This window comes from Dichomitus squalens, assembly GCF_000275845.1.
Source record: "Dichomitus squalens LYAD-421 SS1 unplaced genomic scaffold DICSQscaffold_31, whole genome shotgun sequence".
Classification (NCBI taxonomy): domain Eukaryota; kingdom Fungi; phylum Basidiomycota; class Agaricomycetes; order Polyporales; family Polyporaceae; genus Dichomitus; species Dichomitus squalens.
In genome coordinates this window covers 253,901-271,114 of record NW_006766913.1, presented here as the reverse complement: position 1 = coordinate 271,114, position 17,214 = coordinate 253,901, and the positions used below count along the sequence as shown (strand labels likewise).

General features: G+C 56.1%; 4 protein-coding genes across 4 annotated transcripts; 2 read left to right on the top strand and 2 right to left on the bottom strand.

The window, feature by feature from the left end:
- Positions 1-55: 55 nt before the first annotated feature.
- Positions 56-2,814, bottom strand: DICSQDRAFT_89680 (ribosome biogenesis ATPase RIX7). The gene is made up of 7 exons (XM_007368062.1): positions 2,768-2,814; positions 2,206-2,716; positions 1,914-2,133; positions 1,715-1,862; positions 962-1,661; positions 776-895; positions 56-700 (listed from the first exon to the last, which is right to left on the bottom strand). The coding sequence occupies exons 2-7, from the start codon at positions 2,686-2,688 to the stop codon at positions 113-115; spliced, it is 2,259 nt and encodes a 752-aa protein (XP_007368124.1). The 5' UTR covers positions 2,689-2,716; positions 2,768-2,814; the 3' UTR covers positions 56-112.
- A 795-nt stretch (positions 2,815-3,609) lies between these two features.
- Positions 3,610-4,398, top strand: DICSQDRAFT_35273 (uncharacterized protein; the record flags this gene model as incomplete). The annotated part of the gene is made up of 4 exons (XM_007368061.1): positions 3,610-3,670; positions 3,726-3,962; positions 4,033-4,257; positions 4,319-4,398. Coding segments are annotated over 4 exons (603 nt in total), but the record flags the coding sequence as incomplete, so codon positions are not given.
- A 4,499-nt stretch (positions 4,399-8,897) lies between these two features.
- DICSQDRAFT_182113 (uncharacterized protein) lies at positions 8,898-11,390 on the bottom strand. Its single transcript, XM_007368060.1, has 6 exons — positions 10,852-11,390; positions 9,987-10,434; positions 9,754-9,929; positions 9,570-9,697; positions 9,399-9,517; positions 8,898-9,348 (listed from the first exon to the last, which is right to left on the bottom strand). The coding sequence occupies exons 1-6, from the start codon at positions 11,314-11,316 to the stop codon at positions 8,939-8,941; spliced, it is 1,746 nt and encodes a 581-aa protein (XP_007368122.1). The 5' UTR covers positions 11,317-11,390; the 3' UTR covers positions 8,898-8,938.
- A 375-nt stretch (positions 11,391-11,765) lies between these two features.
- DICSQDRAFT_162590 (uncharacterized protein) lies at positions 11,766-16,689 on the top strand. The gene is made up of 4 exons (XM_007368059.1): positions 11,766-11,983; positions 12,432-12,910; positions 12,968-13,257; positions 13,310-16,689. The coding sequence occupies exons 1-4, from the start codon at positions 11,785-11,787 to the stop codon at positions 16,380-16,382; spliced, it is 4,041 nt and encodes a 1,346-aa protein (XP_007368121.1). The 5' UTR covers positions 11,766-11,784; the 3' UTR covers positions 16,383-16,689.
- The last annotated feature ends 525 nt before the right edge of the window (positions 16,690-17,214 follow it).

Here is a 17,214-nt window from a genome sequence, read left to right as displayed (position 1 = left end):
TTCGTCGGATGATACTTCCGCTATACGCAGATCCCCTGACGGCTATTAGCGCGGGCCAGTAACATTACTCTTCGTGCGGTTGTTCAGAGCGGTAAGTCGTAATGCTACAGCGCTACTTTTCCTCCATACGCTTCCCATCTTCCTCTTTCCCACTGCGCACAGGTAGCCCCGCAAACTTAGACCGCAGCGCCTCATACTTGCGCCTTTGTGCCACGGACACGCTCGGCTGCACCTTCTCCGCCGCCAGCGCAAAGTCCTCCGCAGAGACTAGCACCGTGTGCTGCTCCTGTCCGGGCCCGAAACCACCCTCTGCCTCCATCGCCTCCAATGTGCCCAACGTCCGCTTTAGCGCAGAGACACCCGCCTCGCGCACCAACGCAGCGAGGTCCGCTCCGCTGTAGCCCTCGCATCGTTCCCGGACGAGCTCCTCGATCATGAGCTGAATCACGCCCGAGTCGCCCTCGACCCCAGTGCCGCTCCCGAGCGGCACCTTTCTCGTCATCTTGCGCACAATCTCGACGCGTTCGTCGGCTGACGGCAGGTCGACATACAGGAGCTTATCGAGGCGGCCGGGCCGGCACATCGCGGGGTCGATCATGTCGGGGCGGTTGGTAGCTGCGATGACGTAGACAGACTTGCGCGCGTCGAGGCCGTCGAGTTCTGTTAGGAGGGTGTTGACGACGCGTGCCGAGGATTCTGACTATTTGGGGGGAAGGGCGGAGGTACCATCGATAGTCAGTCAAAGGGAAGTTGGTCATACTCGGGACGCGCTCACCATATTGTCGTCGCGGCGGGGTACGAGTGCGTCGAGCTCGTCGAAGAAGATGACACAAGGCGAGGACGCACGCGCTCGAGAGAATACCTGACGAACTGCACGCTCGCTCTCGCCCACGTACTAGAGTCGGTCACAAACACGTTAGTGACCTCGTACGCCGAACAAGGAAGAACTAGAGGGGCGCACCTTGTTCAGCAACTCCGGGCCCTTCACACTGATGAAGTTCGCCCGCGACTCATTCGCAACCGCCTTCGCCAACAACGTTTTCCCACACCCGGGCGGGCCCCACAAGAGCACGCCGCACGCCGCGACGATGCCGACCGCGCTGAACAGCTCTGGCCGCCTGATCGGCTGCACAATCGCCATGTGCAGCTCCTCGCGCGTCGCGTGCAGAGCCCCGATGTCCGCCCATGTTACGTCCGGCACCGTCGCAAAGCCTTCGCGCTTGGACGAGGGCTGGACGTGCTCCAGCGCTTGAATGAAGTCGGCGTACGTGATGCAGAGGGGCGCGAGTTGGGCTTCGGTGAGGGGGTTGGGGTGGGCGCGGAGGAAGTGGATGATCGAGGATGCGGCTGTGTGCTTTGAGACGTCGAAACTAGCGAATGGGACGGCTTTGTTGATATCATTTTGAAGGACAGGCGGTGGGGGCTGGGCTGGGGAGTCAACAGCCATAGAGGTGTCCCCGTCTGTTGGAGGCAAGACGTCCTCCGGAAGTGTGAGGGTGCCCTCCGATATCTGCTTAAATATCCGCTTCACGGCGATGATACCTGCGGCGCCGGTGAGCGCAGCGAGATCCGCGCCCACATAGCCTGGTGTCGCCTTCGCGAGAGCCACGTAGTCGAAGTCTCCTTCTAACCTCAGCCTAGCGGACTGAACGCGGAGGATCCTACGTACAAAGTCAGAACGCAACAGATCGGAGTGTCGACGAGCCAAACGTACTGCGCTCGCGCTTCTTCGTCCGGGACACCCATGCTGATTTCGTGGTCGAACCTACCCGCCCGACGGAGAGCAGCGTCCAGCGAGTCTGGTCGATTTGTCGCACCAATCACGATGACGGGCTTGTTGTCGTTCTTCTCCCATGACATGTCTAAACCAAAACCTTAGCGAGTGAACCTGGATAGTACATGTGAGAACTCACCGTCCATGCATGTCAAGAACTGCGCGACGATTCGTCTCTCCATCTCCCGCTGCGCGCTCTCGCGCTTCGGTGTGATAGCATCAATCTCGTCGATGAAGAGGAGACATGGTGCGACCCTCTTCGCTTCCTCGAACGTGTCGCGGAGGGTCTTCTCGGACTCTCCAGACATGCCAGAGACGACTGAGGGGGCTGATACGTTGATGAAGGGTACGCCGAGTTCCTACGTGTCAACAGACGCGTGAGACAAAGCGACGAAGCGCGATGCAAAAAGGAGAAGCCAAACAGTACGCACCCCAGCGATTGCATGCGCCAACATGGTCTTACCGCAACCCGGCGGGCCATGCAAAAGCACCCCCCGCGGCGGCTGCACGCCCGTATGCAGGTATATCTCCGGATGACACAGTGGCATGGCGACCAGCTCCAGCATCTTCTCTATGCACGCGTCCACTCCTCCGAGGTCGGACAGGCGCGTCAGGGGTGGAGAATGGTCCTTCGAGACGCTGCCCGCAGACAGCTTCGCCCGCTTGCCTCCATCTTCTCGTGTAGAGCGCAATTTGCGTTTCGCGCTCACGGGTTTCTGTTCTAAGGACGCGACTGCGGGCTCCGCCTCTGCAGTGGGCGTGTCCAGGGGAGTGTCTGTGGGTGTTGAGTCCGTCGCGGGTTGTTCCGTGGGCGCATGAGCGATGGGTGTAGTGGCTCCAGAGTCTGAAGGAAGGGTAGAAGCTGAGTTGAGGTTGACCTTGGCTCGCCTATGGGTCGACCAGAGACCCTGCATTGAACGGTTCAAGGCGTTCGAACTCTGCCTAGATACGTGTGAGCAGAAGGGAATAGCTCCAGAGCAGCGATAGACAGACAGAAATTTCCATTCTCTCCCCCTTCCACTCGAGGAAACAGTACAACCAGGTGTTCCGTCGACGTGCTGAGTTGAGAGTATGTCGGAGAGCGCAGGCTTAGCACATTCCGTTGGGCGACCCAAATCTAATTGAGTGCTTATCTTATCTATTGCGATAAGCTGATCTTTCGCATCGGCCCTGTATGCCGCAGCTTGACCACGGCACGAGCTACGACGACCTTGCAGTATAATTTCATATCTCATTCCTTCCATCTGTTCCAATGGCTCTTGTCAAGTATCTAGAAAGCCAATTTTGCCGTCCAGCCTCCAAAGGACCTAGTATTCCGCGTCAATGATGATAGACAGTACGCTCATTCCCTCTGTACGGTTATTGATTCCCGTTTCAATTGCGGTAGGAAATTCTGAACAAAGTCTTCCTGATTCGCCTCCAGTTATACCTCTTCCTCAATCCAGACTGGGCCTTCCCACGCCGCACTATGTAGGTTTGACATGGGCGGTGCACGAGGCTGCCGCAGCAATGATGTTGATATGACATTGCTTCCTATGAGAAAGGGACGCCTGGACATCTGCGACTCGAGCTTGGCTTCCACCATGAGCATGTTTACCGCCCCGTCGAACGAACGCGACCCCGACCTCGCAATGAGCGAAGCAACAAGAGCGCCAAACCCGTTCGCAGTTCCGTCTGCAGGGTTCAGACTATCTGCGTTCGGGACGACAACCAATCCGAGGACAGGCTTTGACTGGAAGACAGGTCGACCGGTAGTGCCTCATCCACCGTCCGTACCATCTCCGCCCGTTCGACCCAATCCGCCTCCTGAAGAGGTCGTTCATCAAGGCATCTATTGCGACTTCTGCGGGAAGGGCAGTATTCGAGGGATTAGGTATAAGTGTGTACAATGTGATGGTGAGTACCCTCTCTGCCGTCTACTCCGTACCAATAGGTCCTATTCCCGGGAGAGACTACAACAGGTGCAGCGGGTGCATGACTTCTCCCAAGGCCTGGGAAGCGCACGACGCGAGACATCCATTCTTTCCGATCCAAACCAACGACGACCTCTCGCATCTCACCCAGATCGCCAAGAAGCAGCAGCAGCAGTTTGTAAACCAATCTCATCCTACTCGGCACATCGGCATAAAATGCGATGGCTGCCACAAACCACTCGAAGGTGTGAGGCACAAGTGCTTGGTCTGCGATGGTACGCCTTTCCATGACTCGTACATTCCGTGCATACCTGTGAAGCTGACTAATGGCGTGTCTCGTGACAGATTATGACTTTTGCGATGCTTGCATCTCAACTCCATCTCAGAGGCAGAACCATATTCCGACTCATGCTTTCTTCCCGATCATCGCAGAGCACGACAGACCGTTGTACGACGCCGCGCGTCTTCAAGCTCGAGTCCCGCAAGGCGTCTGCCACAACGCGGTCGTATGCGACATGTGCGGGCAGAGCCCTCTCGTCGGCGTACGACATCGCTGCCTCTACTGCAACGGTGCGTCTAGGAGGATACGCTCCTCTCTTCTCGAAATTGTGCCGACTGCGTTTGCGTTCAGACTTCGACCTTTGCGGTGGCTGCGTATCTAACCCCCAACTTCGCCTGAAACACGATCTCAGCCACGTCTTCTTCCCGATCACAGTGCCAGGGGATTGGACGCTGTACGCGCGCGCAGTCGAACTACGTCTTGGCCGCTCAGAACCCTCGGGGTCTCAGCAGGCCGTTCCGCTGACTGCGAATATATCCGAACTTGTTTCTGGTAGATCTGACCTGGGTGGCGGGAACGTCAATTAGATCTTCGGTAGTTCTACAGTCTATGCACGCTATACTCGGGCAGGACGGAAAACGATGGTATTGGGCGCGCGCTACGGAAGCTGCGCGGGACCACCGAGTCCGTGTCGCCACCGCTCTCTCGCGCGACCGGTGGGCCGAGCTCAAGCCGGCGGAAGGCGAATGTACCTGATACATGAGACGTAGCTAAGCGAGACCAAAAATGGGGCAGCGGAAGGGTGGGTGCAAAAACGAAAGCTCGAGGAGCGCGAGCTCCCGAAGGGCGAGGGGACGAGGATCCTGGGCTGCGAGCCCTTAACCTATATACTACTAGAGACAAAGCAGATGTAAAGCGGCGAGGGGGTGGCACGAGTTACGCTGTCATAGACCCTGGACAATAATCATTGTCCAAAACAGTGTCAGGATTTTTGTGTCATTCGACTCCGTTGTACCCTGTATGTTGGATTTGGCTGACGTATCGCAACCAACTATCTCGGTATACAAGCGAAATGCGGCGTATGGCCGGTCCGACAGAACAATGGTCGGTTTGTGAATGCCATTAGCGAAGTGAAAATTCTGCTAGTACGGTGAACGTCCAAACTCGGCTTCAAGAACACATCGACAACGACACCTCCACATGATTCAGCAGGGACCCAGATTCACCCAGGACACGTATACAACACAGGCCATCAGAGTCCTAATGAGGTCTCTGGGGGGGCACTGGTGGTCGTCGAAGGTCAGCTGCGTTCACGAAGGGTTGCGTTTGGTGGAGCTTAATTGCAACGTTGTATCTCCCACGTCGTATTTTCTCTCTTCTACTTCTATCATGTCGGAATGAACCTATGGGGTGGTGAGAGGCGCGAACATATCAGCAAAGTGACTCATGGGAGCAAGCAAAGTCGAAAAGCATTGATGCGTAGTACCTGTGGGAGCTCGATTGCCTCTCCCATCCCGGATGACCGGTTGAAGCGCACAGTGCTTGCACGGACAGCTGTACCGTACAACTCTGCCGGACGCGTTACATTGTCGTCCTCACGTTTTTTGGTGGCTAACTTCCTCGAGTTGAGTCTGCATGTTCCGTGTCGGGACTCATGAGCTACCAGAGGATGGTGTGACAAAAAGACAGTACACACGCTGCCATGAGCGAGATGGAGTAGACTTAGACGAGTGTATTGAGTCAGCAATCGTTGACGAAGGGTGTTGAAGTATACCCACGGTGTTCTGCAAACATCATTGTCCCTAGCCAGCTCCAATTTCCCACTCCATAGACATGCACCTTATCGCTCACATCAGCTCAAGCACTAAGTAGTCATCGAAAAACTCACCAGCACAAAAGATATGATGTTGAAGATGCTGTCATTTGGATAGTCAGATTGATGTGATAGTCTGAGATTGGATAACCTACGTTGTCACCAAACCTGAACGTCTCATAATCAACCCGGGCGTAGACCGAAGTATATTGGGGAAGGTATATGTGCTTACCAGTACTAATTGCGTACAGGATTAGCTTGTTGATCATGGAGTCAGTGCTGATGAGTTTATGAGCTCATAACACCGGTGTTTGACAGATACCCAATTGAGCACCTCTTGAATCCCGTGCGACTACGATGGAGGATGTGAATCAATGTCGTTGTCAAGATCACGTCTGCTGCAGATGCAACGGCATTGTATGCCAAGACGAGCCACTATCGCTTTGATAAGCGGAATACATAGCTAGAAATCTGAGAGAATTGTGTTTACCAGAAAGTTGTTGAAGTTGAAGAGAGTGATACCTCGGAACCTGCAAAACCGATGAAATGGTCAGAAATGTCTGGTTCTCTCTGGTCTCAACTAGAGTTTACCCGAGGATAGTCGATGCTGAGAAGAGCCAAAGCTCAGCGATACATATTTGCATAGGTAGCCCTGTACATACCAATAGAAACACCTAATACACACGAATCAATGTAACAAGCTGGATCACAGTGGGAGAACCTACCCATGGCTCCACCCATGAGCGTAATCTAGCTGCCGAGTCAATCCGTGTTCTCATAGGGGGATGTTAGCCACTGGTAGAGCACTCACGATGACAATGACCAGCAAGAGTCGAAACCTAGATGGGCCAACTGAGAAGACGACGTCAATTTCCGTTGTTTTTTATAAGTTGGGTTGCACATACCTAACAGAATCCTCACGGTATAGAAGCTCCCGGGGATGGCTTGATGTCAGTGAACGACGCACAATCTTGCGAATGCAACCAACCTTTGGCAGTTAATCATGATAGCAGTCTACAACCACATTCATCAGGCTTTCATCGGAGCCAGGGCGATCGGGCTAGACATACTGCAAATACCGGAAAGACCTGACATGAGAGTGGCACTGTCGTAAATCCGGGTATCTACAGGGTGTTAAATGCAGATGCGTACGTTTAAAGACCTAGATTGGCACTTTTCAGATACACCTGCATCGATATATGTATTTAAACTGGCTTCTAGGCTTACCAAACGCCACTGATGAAGGCCAAAGGGTTTCCGTAGTTCTCGACAAAGTAGTAATAACTACAAAACGTCACCATTGCTTATTCGGGAGTGCTCGGTAGAAATCATACCCAAGGTGCAAGTGCAGCACTGAGACGACTGTTTCCAATAATCTGCACCTGGATTTAGCAAGGGACCGAAACACCGTCTAACTAATTGGATATCGACTAACATAGCCGTGATGACCTTCCAGTGGAAGTAACGTTAGAGAACATGAATCATTGAGCACACTCGAGAGACCCACAATGATTTTGAGCCATGGTGCGTCGGTACTATACAGACGGTAGTATGTGTATGTCTGGTTCACAAACAAGCCATACAACCTAGGTCATAAATGGTGAATTAATGTATGGAACTCAGTATCAGACAGCGCGGAGAGTACTCACGAGAATGACAGAAAGGCCCCGATGAAAACCGAGCCAAAAATATCCCTTACGGAAGACAGCGATGAAATAGGGGGCAAAGACGGAAGCTGAGCGTATACAGACATGAGTAGCAAGCAGGTTAGAGGGAGAGAGCTGAGCCTTGCCCCTTCTGTGGCAGCGAGTATAAAACCGATCTTGCCCTGACAGGGAACCCAGGCACTTAACATAAAAGCCCCAGATCGTGGAGAATTTATGCCGTATCCATATAGCCTCTTGCCTCGGGAGGGAAACCCGAGGACACAACCTTACTTCATGTCGTGCTAAAGAAAGACAAGGTTGGATTGCGAGGCAGAAGCCTTACTGTTCCGGATGTGCGGGCACATTCGGGGACTCTTGGAGGCTACTGTGATCTCTTCTCTACTTCGTCTGTCCGAGTCGACACCGTAAGTAGATGTTTGCTTTGGTCGCTGGTTATCAAGGTGAGCGAAGGTTTCCCGAAGCCAGTGTCCTCTGCTCGACCGGGGTTTGACATATTGACCTGCCAGACGTGAACCTCTGTTTGACGAGCTGTCGAGGCTTACATCCAGTTACCTTTGGATTGAGAACATGTCAACGCTTTAAGGGAACAATTGGACAGGTCGCCCAGAATACCTGCCGTCACCGGGGTTTTTCCCCCGCCGTCGTATGACGTAAGCATCAGAATATGCTGAATAGTTCCACGAAGCCGTGTCAATGTGTCGTCTCGGCACTGTCTCCGCAACCCGCGGCAGTGTACTGCTGGCTGGGTCTTCCTTACAAGCTGCAGCGGCTTGGTCGAGCATAGCTTTTCGCGATCATCAGAACGGAACCCAGTACAACTTGCGAGGATATCCCTATACACACCATTCTCCTTGGGTCAACCGTGAGGCTACGCCCATATGATCTTGCCTTGATGTCACTCCTCCGAGTTGGCTCGCGCTCAGGGCCATCGAAGATTCACCGTGAGCAGGATAAGTCGTCTTTGGATAGGTACGGAGCGGGAGGTTACCTGGGGCGTACTGTGCCAAGTGCGTCTGTGACGATGGATCTGGTCAGGGTCGGGATGGAAGGCGCTGAAGGCAAATAGCGCAAAAGCAAGCCCCACGTCCGACAACGGCTAGAGCACATCTTGATACTGCTGATGAAGGCAGAGTTCAGTATCAGTGGACGCTAAGACATATCTAGACCCTCATTTCTCCTCGCCGCAGCCGAGAAAATGAGACGAAGACTGGAGCTGCGCGACTAAGAGGGATGGCGTCGAGAAGATGAAGGATTATGACAAATGCACAAGATCATATGAACCACCGTGGTACGGCCAAGGTTTGAGTACAGTTAACTACTATGATAGGCATTGGACAACCATTGCAGCAGTGAAGCGCAAGTCTGTGGAGAGCATTTAGAGCAAGGACGACATGACAGATATGGGATATCGATCACAGGACAACAACAACACAACTGATATTACTGCACTCTTTCGGGCAAGATTTGGAGCACAAGGTACGAGCTCCTACCTCAGTCCGATATTTTCCGCACCATATACCGTTCCCAGGACATGTACTGGAACGTGTTTGTTCCCGACGGCCCCGACGCCCCGAGAGTACTGCCGCCTTTCACACCTGCAGACGCGGCGAAAGACGCAAAGTCCGGGGGAATGTCGAGAGTGATGGGGATGGATGAGATCTTGAGCTTTCGGTCATCTGTCATGAGACGCTGGAAGGGGAGAGGGGCGGGAGGGTCGTGCTTCGGAAGCCAAAGCGAGAGGTGAGAGGGGGCGGCTGATGCGGGTTGAAAAGGCTGGTATGATGAGGAAGAAGACGAGGCCGCGGGCTTGTCCGTCGCTGGAGGTTCTGAAGGACATATCGCGATTATATCTGCGAGGGCCTCGGCATTCGAGGGCTGCAGTTCGAGCACGGTTCGCAAGTCTGAACGCACAATGAGCACTGAACGGTATGAAGGGACGCGAGGCAGCAACCTGTGAGAGCCTCCTCCATCCGCCCTTGAGCCTTTCGAGCTTGAGCTCTTCGCCAATGACCTTTGACACTACTATGCTGACCAAGCGCGATACCGCACGCCTTTTCCGCTTCCACGAAGCTTCGCAGGGCTAGAATCAATGGCAGTCTCGGAAGGATGACGCGTTACGTACTTGTTCAACTTCAGATACGCCGCGGCGAGATTGAGCTGGTAATGCGGCAGCTCCGGCTCAATTTGATATGCGTTGTTGTAATGGGTGATCGCCTTGTTATAGTCACCTTTCTTGAACGCCGAGTTCCCCTGTATGACTCGTGAGCACTCAATACAGAAACGGCTGGCATCATCGCGAAAATGACCTGGTCCTTCTCTCGCTCCGCGCACATGTACCTCCATTCCATGAGCTCGCCCGCTGTAATGTCCTCGTCCTCGTCTGGCCCTTTGGACTTCCTCTCCGGGTCCACTCTGACATGATCGAGCTCCGCGTCCCATAAGTCCTCCTCTTCATCCATGCCCCAACCCTCCACCCCAGAACCTACCGCCCAGCGTTCAGCCGTGACAACCAGGCAACACGAACCCATCAAAAACCCACCTCGCCCATCCCACTCGCGCTCCTTCCCCGCCCTTACACCGCTCTCCTCCTCCTCCGCCCTGACCGTCGGCTCGCAGACCTCCGCCAGATGGTCCGTCGAGCATCCGCACTCGCACCACTTCCCCATCAGCTTTTCCTTCAACACCAGCCCGTACCCCCGCACGTCGAACTCGTTCGCTACACGCCAGAGCGTCGCGCACGCGCGCTCGTACCCCTCCTTCAGCCGCGCTTGCCACTCGAGGTCGGACCCGCGGCCGCTGTCGTGTGCAGCATGTGTGAGGGCGCGGATACCTTCGGTTAGGGGCCCGAGGTGCGGGGGCTTGGCAAAGGGGGGCGGGTGAGCGGACTCGAGGAGGGAGAGGTGAGCGGCGAGGGCGGGGTGGTGCGGGATGAGGTCGTGTGAGTGGAGGCCACGCCGTTGGCAGATTAGAATGCCATTTGACTTGGCCTAGACGAAGGCGAGCATTAGAGGGAATTCGGATGGAAAATTTCAGTTTGTTTTGGGTTGGCTCATGGAGTGAGCCAAGCGTGCACAACTAACGGTCACAAGAAACAGGAAAGCAATCAATGATCGCTTTAGAGGCCGCGTGTGCACACAGCACTCGACATCCGCCTTCTCATAAAGCGAGTGTCAGACATTGTGCTGCAGACATACATGATGGCACGCTGGGTGACTAGGAGCAAGCTTCGGAAGGCCGCACCGCTTCGCAAGAAACATATGCTTGACGGCGCACATTGAACTACATTCGTGGACTGGCCATGGCAAGTGTCAAACAGCCTCCAGTAGACAATCTCGCGTGTCCTCTGATATTGGTACGAAAATCCGAGCGAAGAAACACCACGTTGCGCGGGGGAGCGTACTCACGAAGTGCCTTAGCGCGGTATATGTCCAGAGCACGCTCTTGGTCGCCACACGTTCGCCAGCTTGTCGCAAGTCCATAGCGATAGCTCCGCGGAAGAAATTCTTGATCTCGTCGCAGTCGGCGTTGGCCGCGACCCAGCTCGGCCCACCTACGGTAATGCACCGGAGCACGAACGTGGGGAGGTGCGTGAGAGCGACCTTGTACAAGTGGGTTGAGAACAGGCGTGCAATGTCCTGCTCATAGCGGATGAGGATAATGCGCGAGATGGTGCGTTCAAGTTCAGCGGAGCCCGCGGGAGGTTGCCAGACGCTGCGGCCCGGGTGGGGAGTGGGATTCTTGTGCTCGTGGTTGTGCCCATGGCCGTGGTCGCGGTCATGCGCACGCTGTGTGTTCGCACTTCCGCTTTCCTTTCTTGAAGACCTCTTCGGCGGTGGTCGCTTCTTTGTGTGAGAGTACTTCGCGGGCATCTCGTCGAGAGAGCGGAAGGCGCGGACAAGCGCGGTGGGGACGATAATCTGGTGCTCAACGCAGCAGCAATACCTATAGACTTGAAAATCTAGTGAGCGGCGTAGACAAGGGTGGGAGAAAGGAGGGTGGTTAAGGGAAATGCTGGAAACAGACAACAAGAGCAGAAGCGGAGGTGCTTGACGGACTCGACGCGCTTCTTCGTCACGCTGTGTGTCACTCTGTCACGCTTCTTACATCACAAGCATGTCACGGCATCCTGAGCGGGCAGTGTCACGCTTCCGGAGCTCTGTGTCTCGACTCTCCACCGACGTCGCCGCTCTGCGGTCTCTCTATTTCTCTCCTGTATTCTTATTATCTTTTCAGTGTTTTTCTGCAACATCTGTTTCTGTGGCTCTCTGCTTGCCGATGCTAAGGTCATAATAACGACGACTTCATTACTCGCGGAGCCGTGCGCAACTGAGCTCAGCATGGCTGGTACTTCGACACAGACCCGGCCGGAGCCCATGAACGCTTCGCCCTACCACTCCAAGGTCAAGGTCACACTCAAGTTCGCAGATCATCAGTTCCCGGCCGGCGGATTGGTGACGGGGAAGATGGAGATGGAGTGCAAGGCGGAGAAGGGACTCGGCATCGGGGTCATCATGGTCGAACTGTATGCCATCGAGGGTGAGTGGTAACTATTGCTCTGGTTATCTTATGTGGTTGTTTCCATCGTTTCCTGTGAGGCTTTCGAATTATGAGTCTTGGAGAGGACTAGGAACTCTTCCGATATCGTCCTCCTCAAGATCAGCCTTTTCAATCTCGCATGTTCACCGCTCATTACATACGCTCGAAGGCACCACCAGGGGCCTTGACGCCCAGGGCCGTGCCTGTGGGATGCGCTCGGTGGAGTTTTAGAGCGTCGGATGGCCTGATCTGGCTCGCATACAGTTCAGCTCTTAACCGTCTGAGGCACGTATTCTTGAAGGGGCCCGTCGTCTTGAAGGGGAGTGTGGATGCTTCGTACGCGTCACCTACTTCATATTTGAAAGACAGAGGCATAGTCCTACGTTCGACAACCAGCGACTTCACGACTGTGAGCCCTTATAAGACGATGCTGACCTTCCCTCTACAGAGCTCACATCGCGAGACCACTCCGCAACCTCGACCTTTCTCCACACCCGCCGCCTCTTCCAAGGCCCCGGCCTACCCCCATCTAATTCTGTTCACCCCTTCCCGTCCCCCGGCGACCCGCCTCTCCCGTCAAATTACTACCACGCCCGCCGCGGCATCACCACCTTCTTCTTCCAGATCCCCTTACCCGATTCGTCCCCTTCCTCCATCGAGTTCGGCTCAGGCCTTGCAAGACTAAGGTATGAAGTACGGGCGAGTGTTGGCGTCTCATGGAAGGGCGAGAATAAGCTTGTGACAGACAAGAAGCCGGTGGATGTAGTAGAGCTGTTCGAGGACGACCTGGTGAGGGGGGCCGCAGAAGGGATTGTTGTGGGTGAGAATGGGAAGATTTGGATGCAGGGCAAGGTCCTCGGCGGCTTCATGGTTGCCGGGCAGCCTGCGTGTATTGAACTGCAGGTTAAGAACCATTCAACTAAGAAGGTACGAGGCGTTGCGTTTTCCTTCAGGGTGCTGATGTGCTGAACGCGTACCTCTTAGAATTCGGGCCTGTCCGTCACCTTGACACGCGACCTATACCTGCCGAACGTTCCCACCACACAGAAGCAGCCGCTGCAGATTAACGATACCGTCACGTCGGTCAACTTCCGTGGTCCGGAATACATCATTCCGCCCGGTGTCGAGGGCGTAGCGAATTTGGTCGTCGATGTGCCCAAGCATGCCCGAGGCGTCAAGGGCGGGCGTAGAATAGGAGATGGAGGCAAACTTACTCAGTCCTTGTTCGAAGTGCGTTGTACGGTTGGCATCAAGCTTTCCATGGGCATCGGCAGGTAAAATGTCATTTCGCTGCCATCGCGAAGTATCTCACATAGTGCCGAGTAGCAAAGACATCAAGCTAGATCTCCCCGTCAAGATCCTAGACCCTTCCGTCGTCCCAGACTACCCTCCCCCAGACATGTACGCAATACCACCATCAAGCGCTCCCTTGTGCGATCCCGCCGCTGGAATGCTATATCAGCCTCTTACATCTCCGGCACCATACATAGATCGGTCCATGAGCCCATACGCCTACCCCGCTCTGCCTATGTCCCCCCCGATGTCCCCGCCCATCCTCGCCATGTCCCCGCCGCCACTCCCTTACGTAGACCAAGGACAAGTTTGGCTACCAGCTCCACACATGCCCTTCGCAGCGAATGTTTACGGCCAGCCGTCGTTCTATGCCTATCCAGGCTCCAATGCGCTACCGCTTGTACCCCCGCCCCGACCGTCCAGTGCAGAGCCCACGCCCTCCCAACCCTTACATACCCTCTCAAATGCGGCTCCAGGCATCCCGAATGTTCCCCCAAGTGCCATTCCCCTCGCACCCCTTGCAGCCCCCGCGCTCATCCCGATGCCCACTGGGGGAAAGAGTAACGCCGGGCACCGCGAGGAAGGTAAGGGCGAACGCGCGTCGCGCATCTCGCATCATCTACGTATGTCCTCGCGCCACCGGTCGGTCTCTCCGCCTGCGCACCGATACGGCGACGAGCGCCACAATGTTACTGCAGCGTACCCGCACGCAACGATCGCGGCTCCGCGCGTCCATGCTAACCTTCCGCCCGGACAGAGAGAAGCGTATGAGGGAGGGGAGGGGAGCGCATCGTCCTCGCCCGAGCTGCACACACGGAAGGGCCTCACACTCTCCCCCCTCCACACGGGCGGTTCGGTCGTCTCTCCACGCCCGATGCTCTCGCCGAAATTGTCGTTCTCGCGCGATTTGTTTGAGCAGGTGACCCAGGTCGAGAACTTGGAGCGGATCGCCGCTGCCGTCGACGGAACGAACCCTGGGGCAGGAGCGGGGGCTCCTGCGCTCGTGGAGCGGCATCTGAGCGGGGAGAGCAGCAGGGACAAGACTCTCCCCAAGCCCCCCGCTGCCACCGGGAAAGGGAAGGAGATCGTCCCGACACCCCGTGAGCGTGCGGACACGCTCTTCCCTCCCTCTCTCTTCGAAGCGGGCGCGGACGAGACGCCTCCCACTCCGACGTTGGCCGCCGTCACGTCGCTCAAAGTGCCCCGCCTGCGCTCCGGGGGGCCAGGGGAAGCCTCCACCGGGCTCGATGCCCTTGAAGCTCGGCTGTTGGCTGAGGTCGGCACGCGCAAGCCCGAGAAGGGACGCGCCCCAGACGTGCGGTCTGTGTTGCCGTTGCCGGAACCGATCGCGATCCCGCGGGCTCAGGACGTCGAGCCTCCCGTTGACTCTGCAATCTCGAGTCTGACGCTTGGAGGGTTGGAGGCTGAGAACGATATGGATGCGGATGCGAAGACGCTCAAGAGGGGGAAGTTCAGTCGGGGTGGAGGAAGTGATCGCGGTCGTGACTTCGAGGCGGAGAACGAGGACCTTGGTGTTGGACTAGCGAGGGACTCGAATCGGACGACGCGCGGACGCAATAGTCAGCAGACCGACATGGGGAAGAAGGCGACGGGATCGGGCGGTGCCAAGAAGCGGGAGGATAAGCACAGTAGTAAACACGCAACAGGCGCAGACGGCCCGGGCAAGGACAAGGAGCTGCAGAAGCTGCGCAAGGCCGCGCAGGGCCGCATCACTGCGTGGCTTGGCGGGATCGATCCCGAGGCTCCCCCAGAGAACCAGACGCCCCCGCCTGAGACTCCGCCACCGGAGGAGGGGAGGGGGCGGTCGCCAGGTATTGTTTCGAGGTCTCCTGCTGCGAAGAGTCCGGCGGCAAGCCCGGGGAGGAGTCCTGCTATCAGTCCTGGGAGAAGTCCCGCTATCAACCTAGCAAGGAGCCCTGCTGTCAGTCCCGCCCTCAGCGCGAGGAATCTTACAGAGCCACCGGCCTTGTCTCCCAAGGGGAAGAAGAGTCTCGAGACATTCGCGAACGTCGCTCCCTCCTCCCCAAAGCGCGAAGCTCAACAGGAGCAAGAGGCGCAAGCAGCCCCGAACCCCCGCTCATCCGGTTTCCTCCCCATTGGCACTGTGCGCGCACATGCTCAGCTCACCGCGAATGGGAACGCGAACGGGAACGCGAAGCAGGCAACGCCACTCGACGCATACCTCCACCCCAAGGCATCGACCCGGCTTGGGCTATATCCCCCTCGCTCGCTCGACCCGGAAGTCAAGTACGACATTCGGTCCGCACGCGGAGGCAAAGGCGGGATCGTCGCGTCTGTAGCGGCGATCTGGGCGTCGCAGGCGCAGTCCTCTGGGGCAGTGACACCCAAGCCGAAGCCTACGCCCGAGCCTGTGAAGAAGAGGGTTGAGGCGACTAAGCTCGTGGACCAGTGGAAGGCGACTGCCACCACTGAGCAGGGTGGTGCGCAGATGAAGAGTCCGCTGCCTGTAACGAAGCCGAAGCCTGAGGGTCTGCGCTCTCCTACCAAGGTCGCTGCTGATGGATTGAAGTCTCCGACGACTGGTGCGATGGTGGGCTTGAGATCTCCAGCGGTCGCTGCGACGACGGGCTTGAAGTCGGCAAATTCTGGTGCGACAACTCCGCCGGCATCGGACGGGCGCCCTAAGGCCCTCAGGCCGTTGAATAAGACCACACAGGCGTCGCCGACTGTCACGTCCCCCTCGTCAGACCCGATGATTACCTCTGTCGCAGACCTTACCGCGAGGAGGGCTAGAATGATCAAGTCTACATCCGTTCCTGCCGTTATCTCATCCTCGACTGCCACCCCGATGCTCTCTTCGACTGCTTCTCTTGCACGCCCATCTCCTGCTCGCGCGGAACGTACGAAGATGAACGTCAAGTTGCCACCTACCATCTCTGAAGTAGATCTCAGTACTCCAGCACCCAAAGCGCAGACTGCGGCCAAAGTTGCCGCGACGACGACAGGGACTCTCCCCACTACGACGTCGCCCGGCTCCCCACCAGCCAAGGCAGACTATGCATTCGGACAGGCGCGTCTGAGAGAACTGATCAAGAGATACCAAGGACAAGTGACCTCATCATGACCATGACTCCGTGGCCATTACTCTGGACTCTTCCTGCATATACCATCCTCTACATGTTGGGATTCCAATCACTCACGCTTTCTGTCGCCTCATCTTCTACTCATCTCTACTCATGTACCACTGCATTTGGGTTCCTTGACGTTCCATTCTGACTTATTCATTCGTCTCTCTTGTGTCTTATCTTGTCTCATATCTCACGATACCTCAGAGCCATCACTGTCACGACCACTAACGACGTTCCCAATCTGCTCACCGGTTCAATACTACATGTACCGTTACTGCACAGAATGCGATCCACTAAACTTCCCGATAAGCCCTGCGGGCGCACAAATCCAAAGGCCCGCTCATTCACCGCAAGGTATGTCCAACCTTCCAGACCCTGTCTCCGACCCCCGCCCGACTCTTGAGTCTTGGCTATGCTGACGTCGATCTTAGTAGCTCCGATTCCACATATGCCGGCACCCGCCCCTCCGTCGTTCCGCATTTCTACCCACGTGGCACGCCGAGAAGCTCTGCGAGAGGTCATCCGCGTGTACCCGTGCGACCAAGGCGCCAACCATTCTGTTAGTCCTATCTTATCTATAGCTAACGTCGACGAGTGTCCGGCACATCCTGGGATGGCCCTGATCAAGCCTCCACGGCCCCTGTATGCTTCACCCTGGGGAATTGCATACAAGCGCAGCTGGGCTTATCTCAACCACTGAGACCCGAGATACACGAGAGAAGATATAAAGCGAATTGGCAATGGAAGGAAGACACGCTCTGTCTTCTTCGGACGCTGACCTGGAAGCGCACCCTTCAAGCAGCGATATTGTTGAGAACGGTTCTGCGC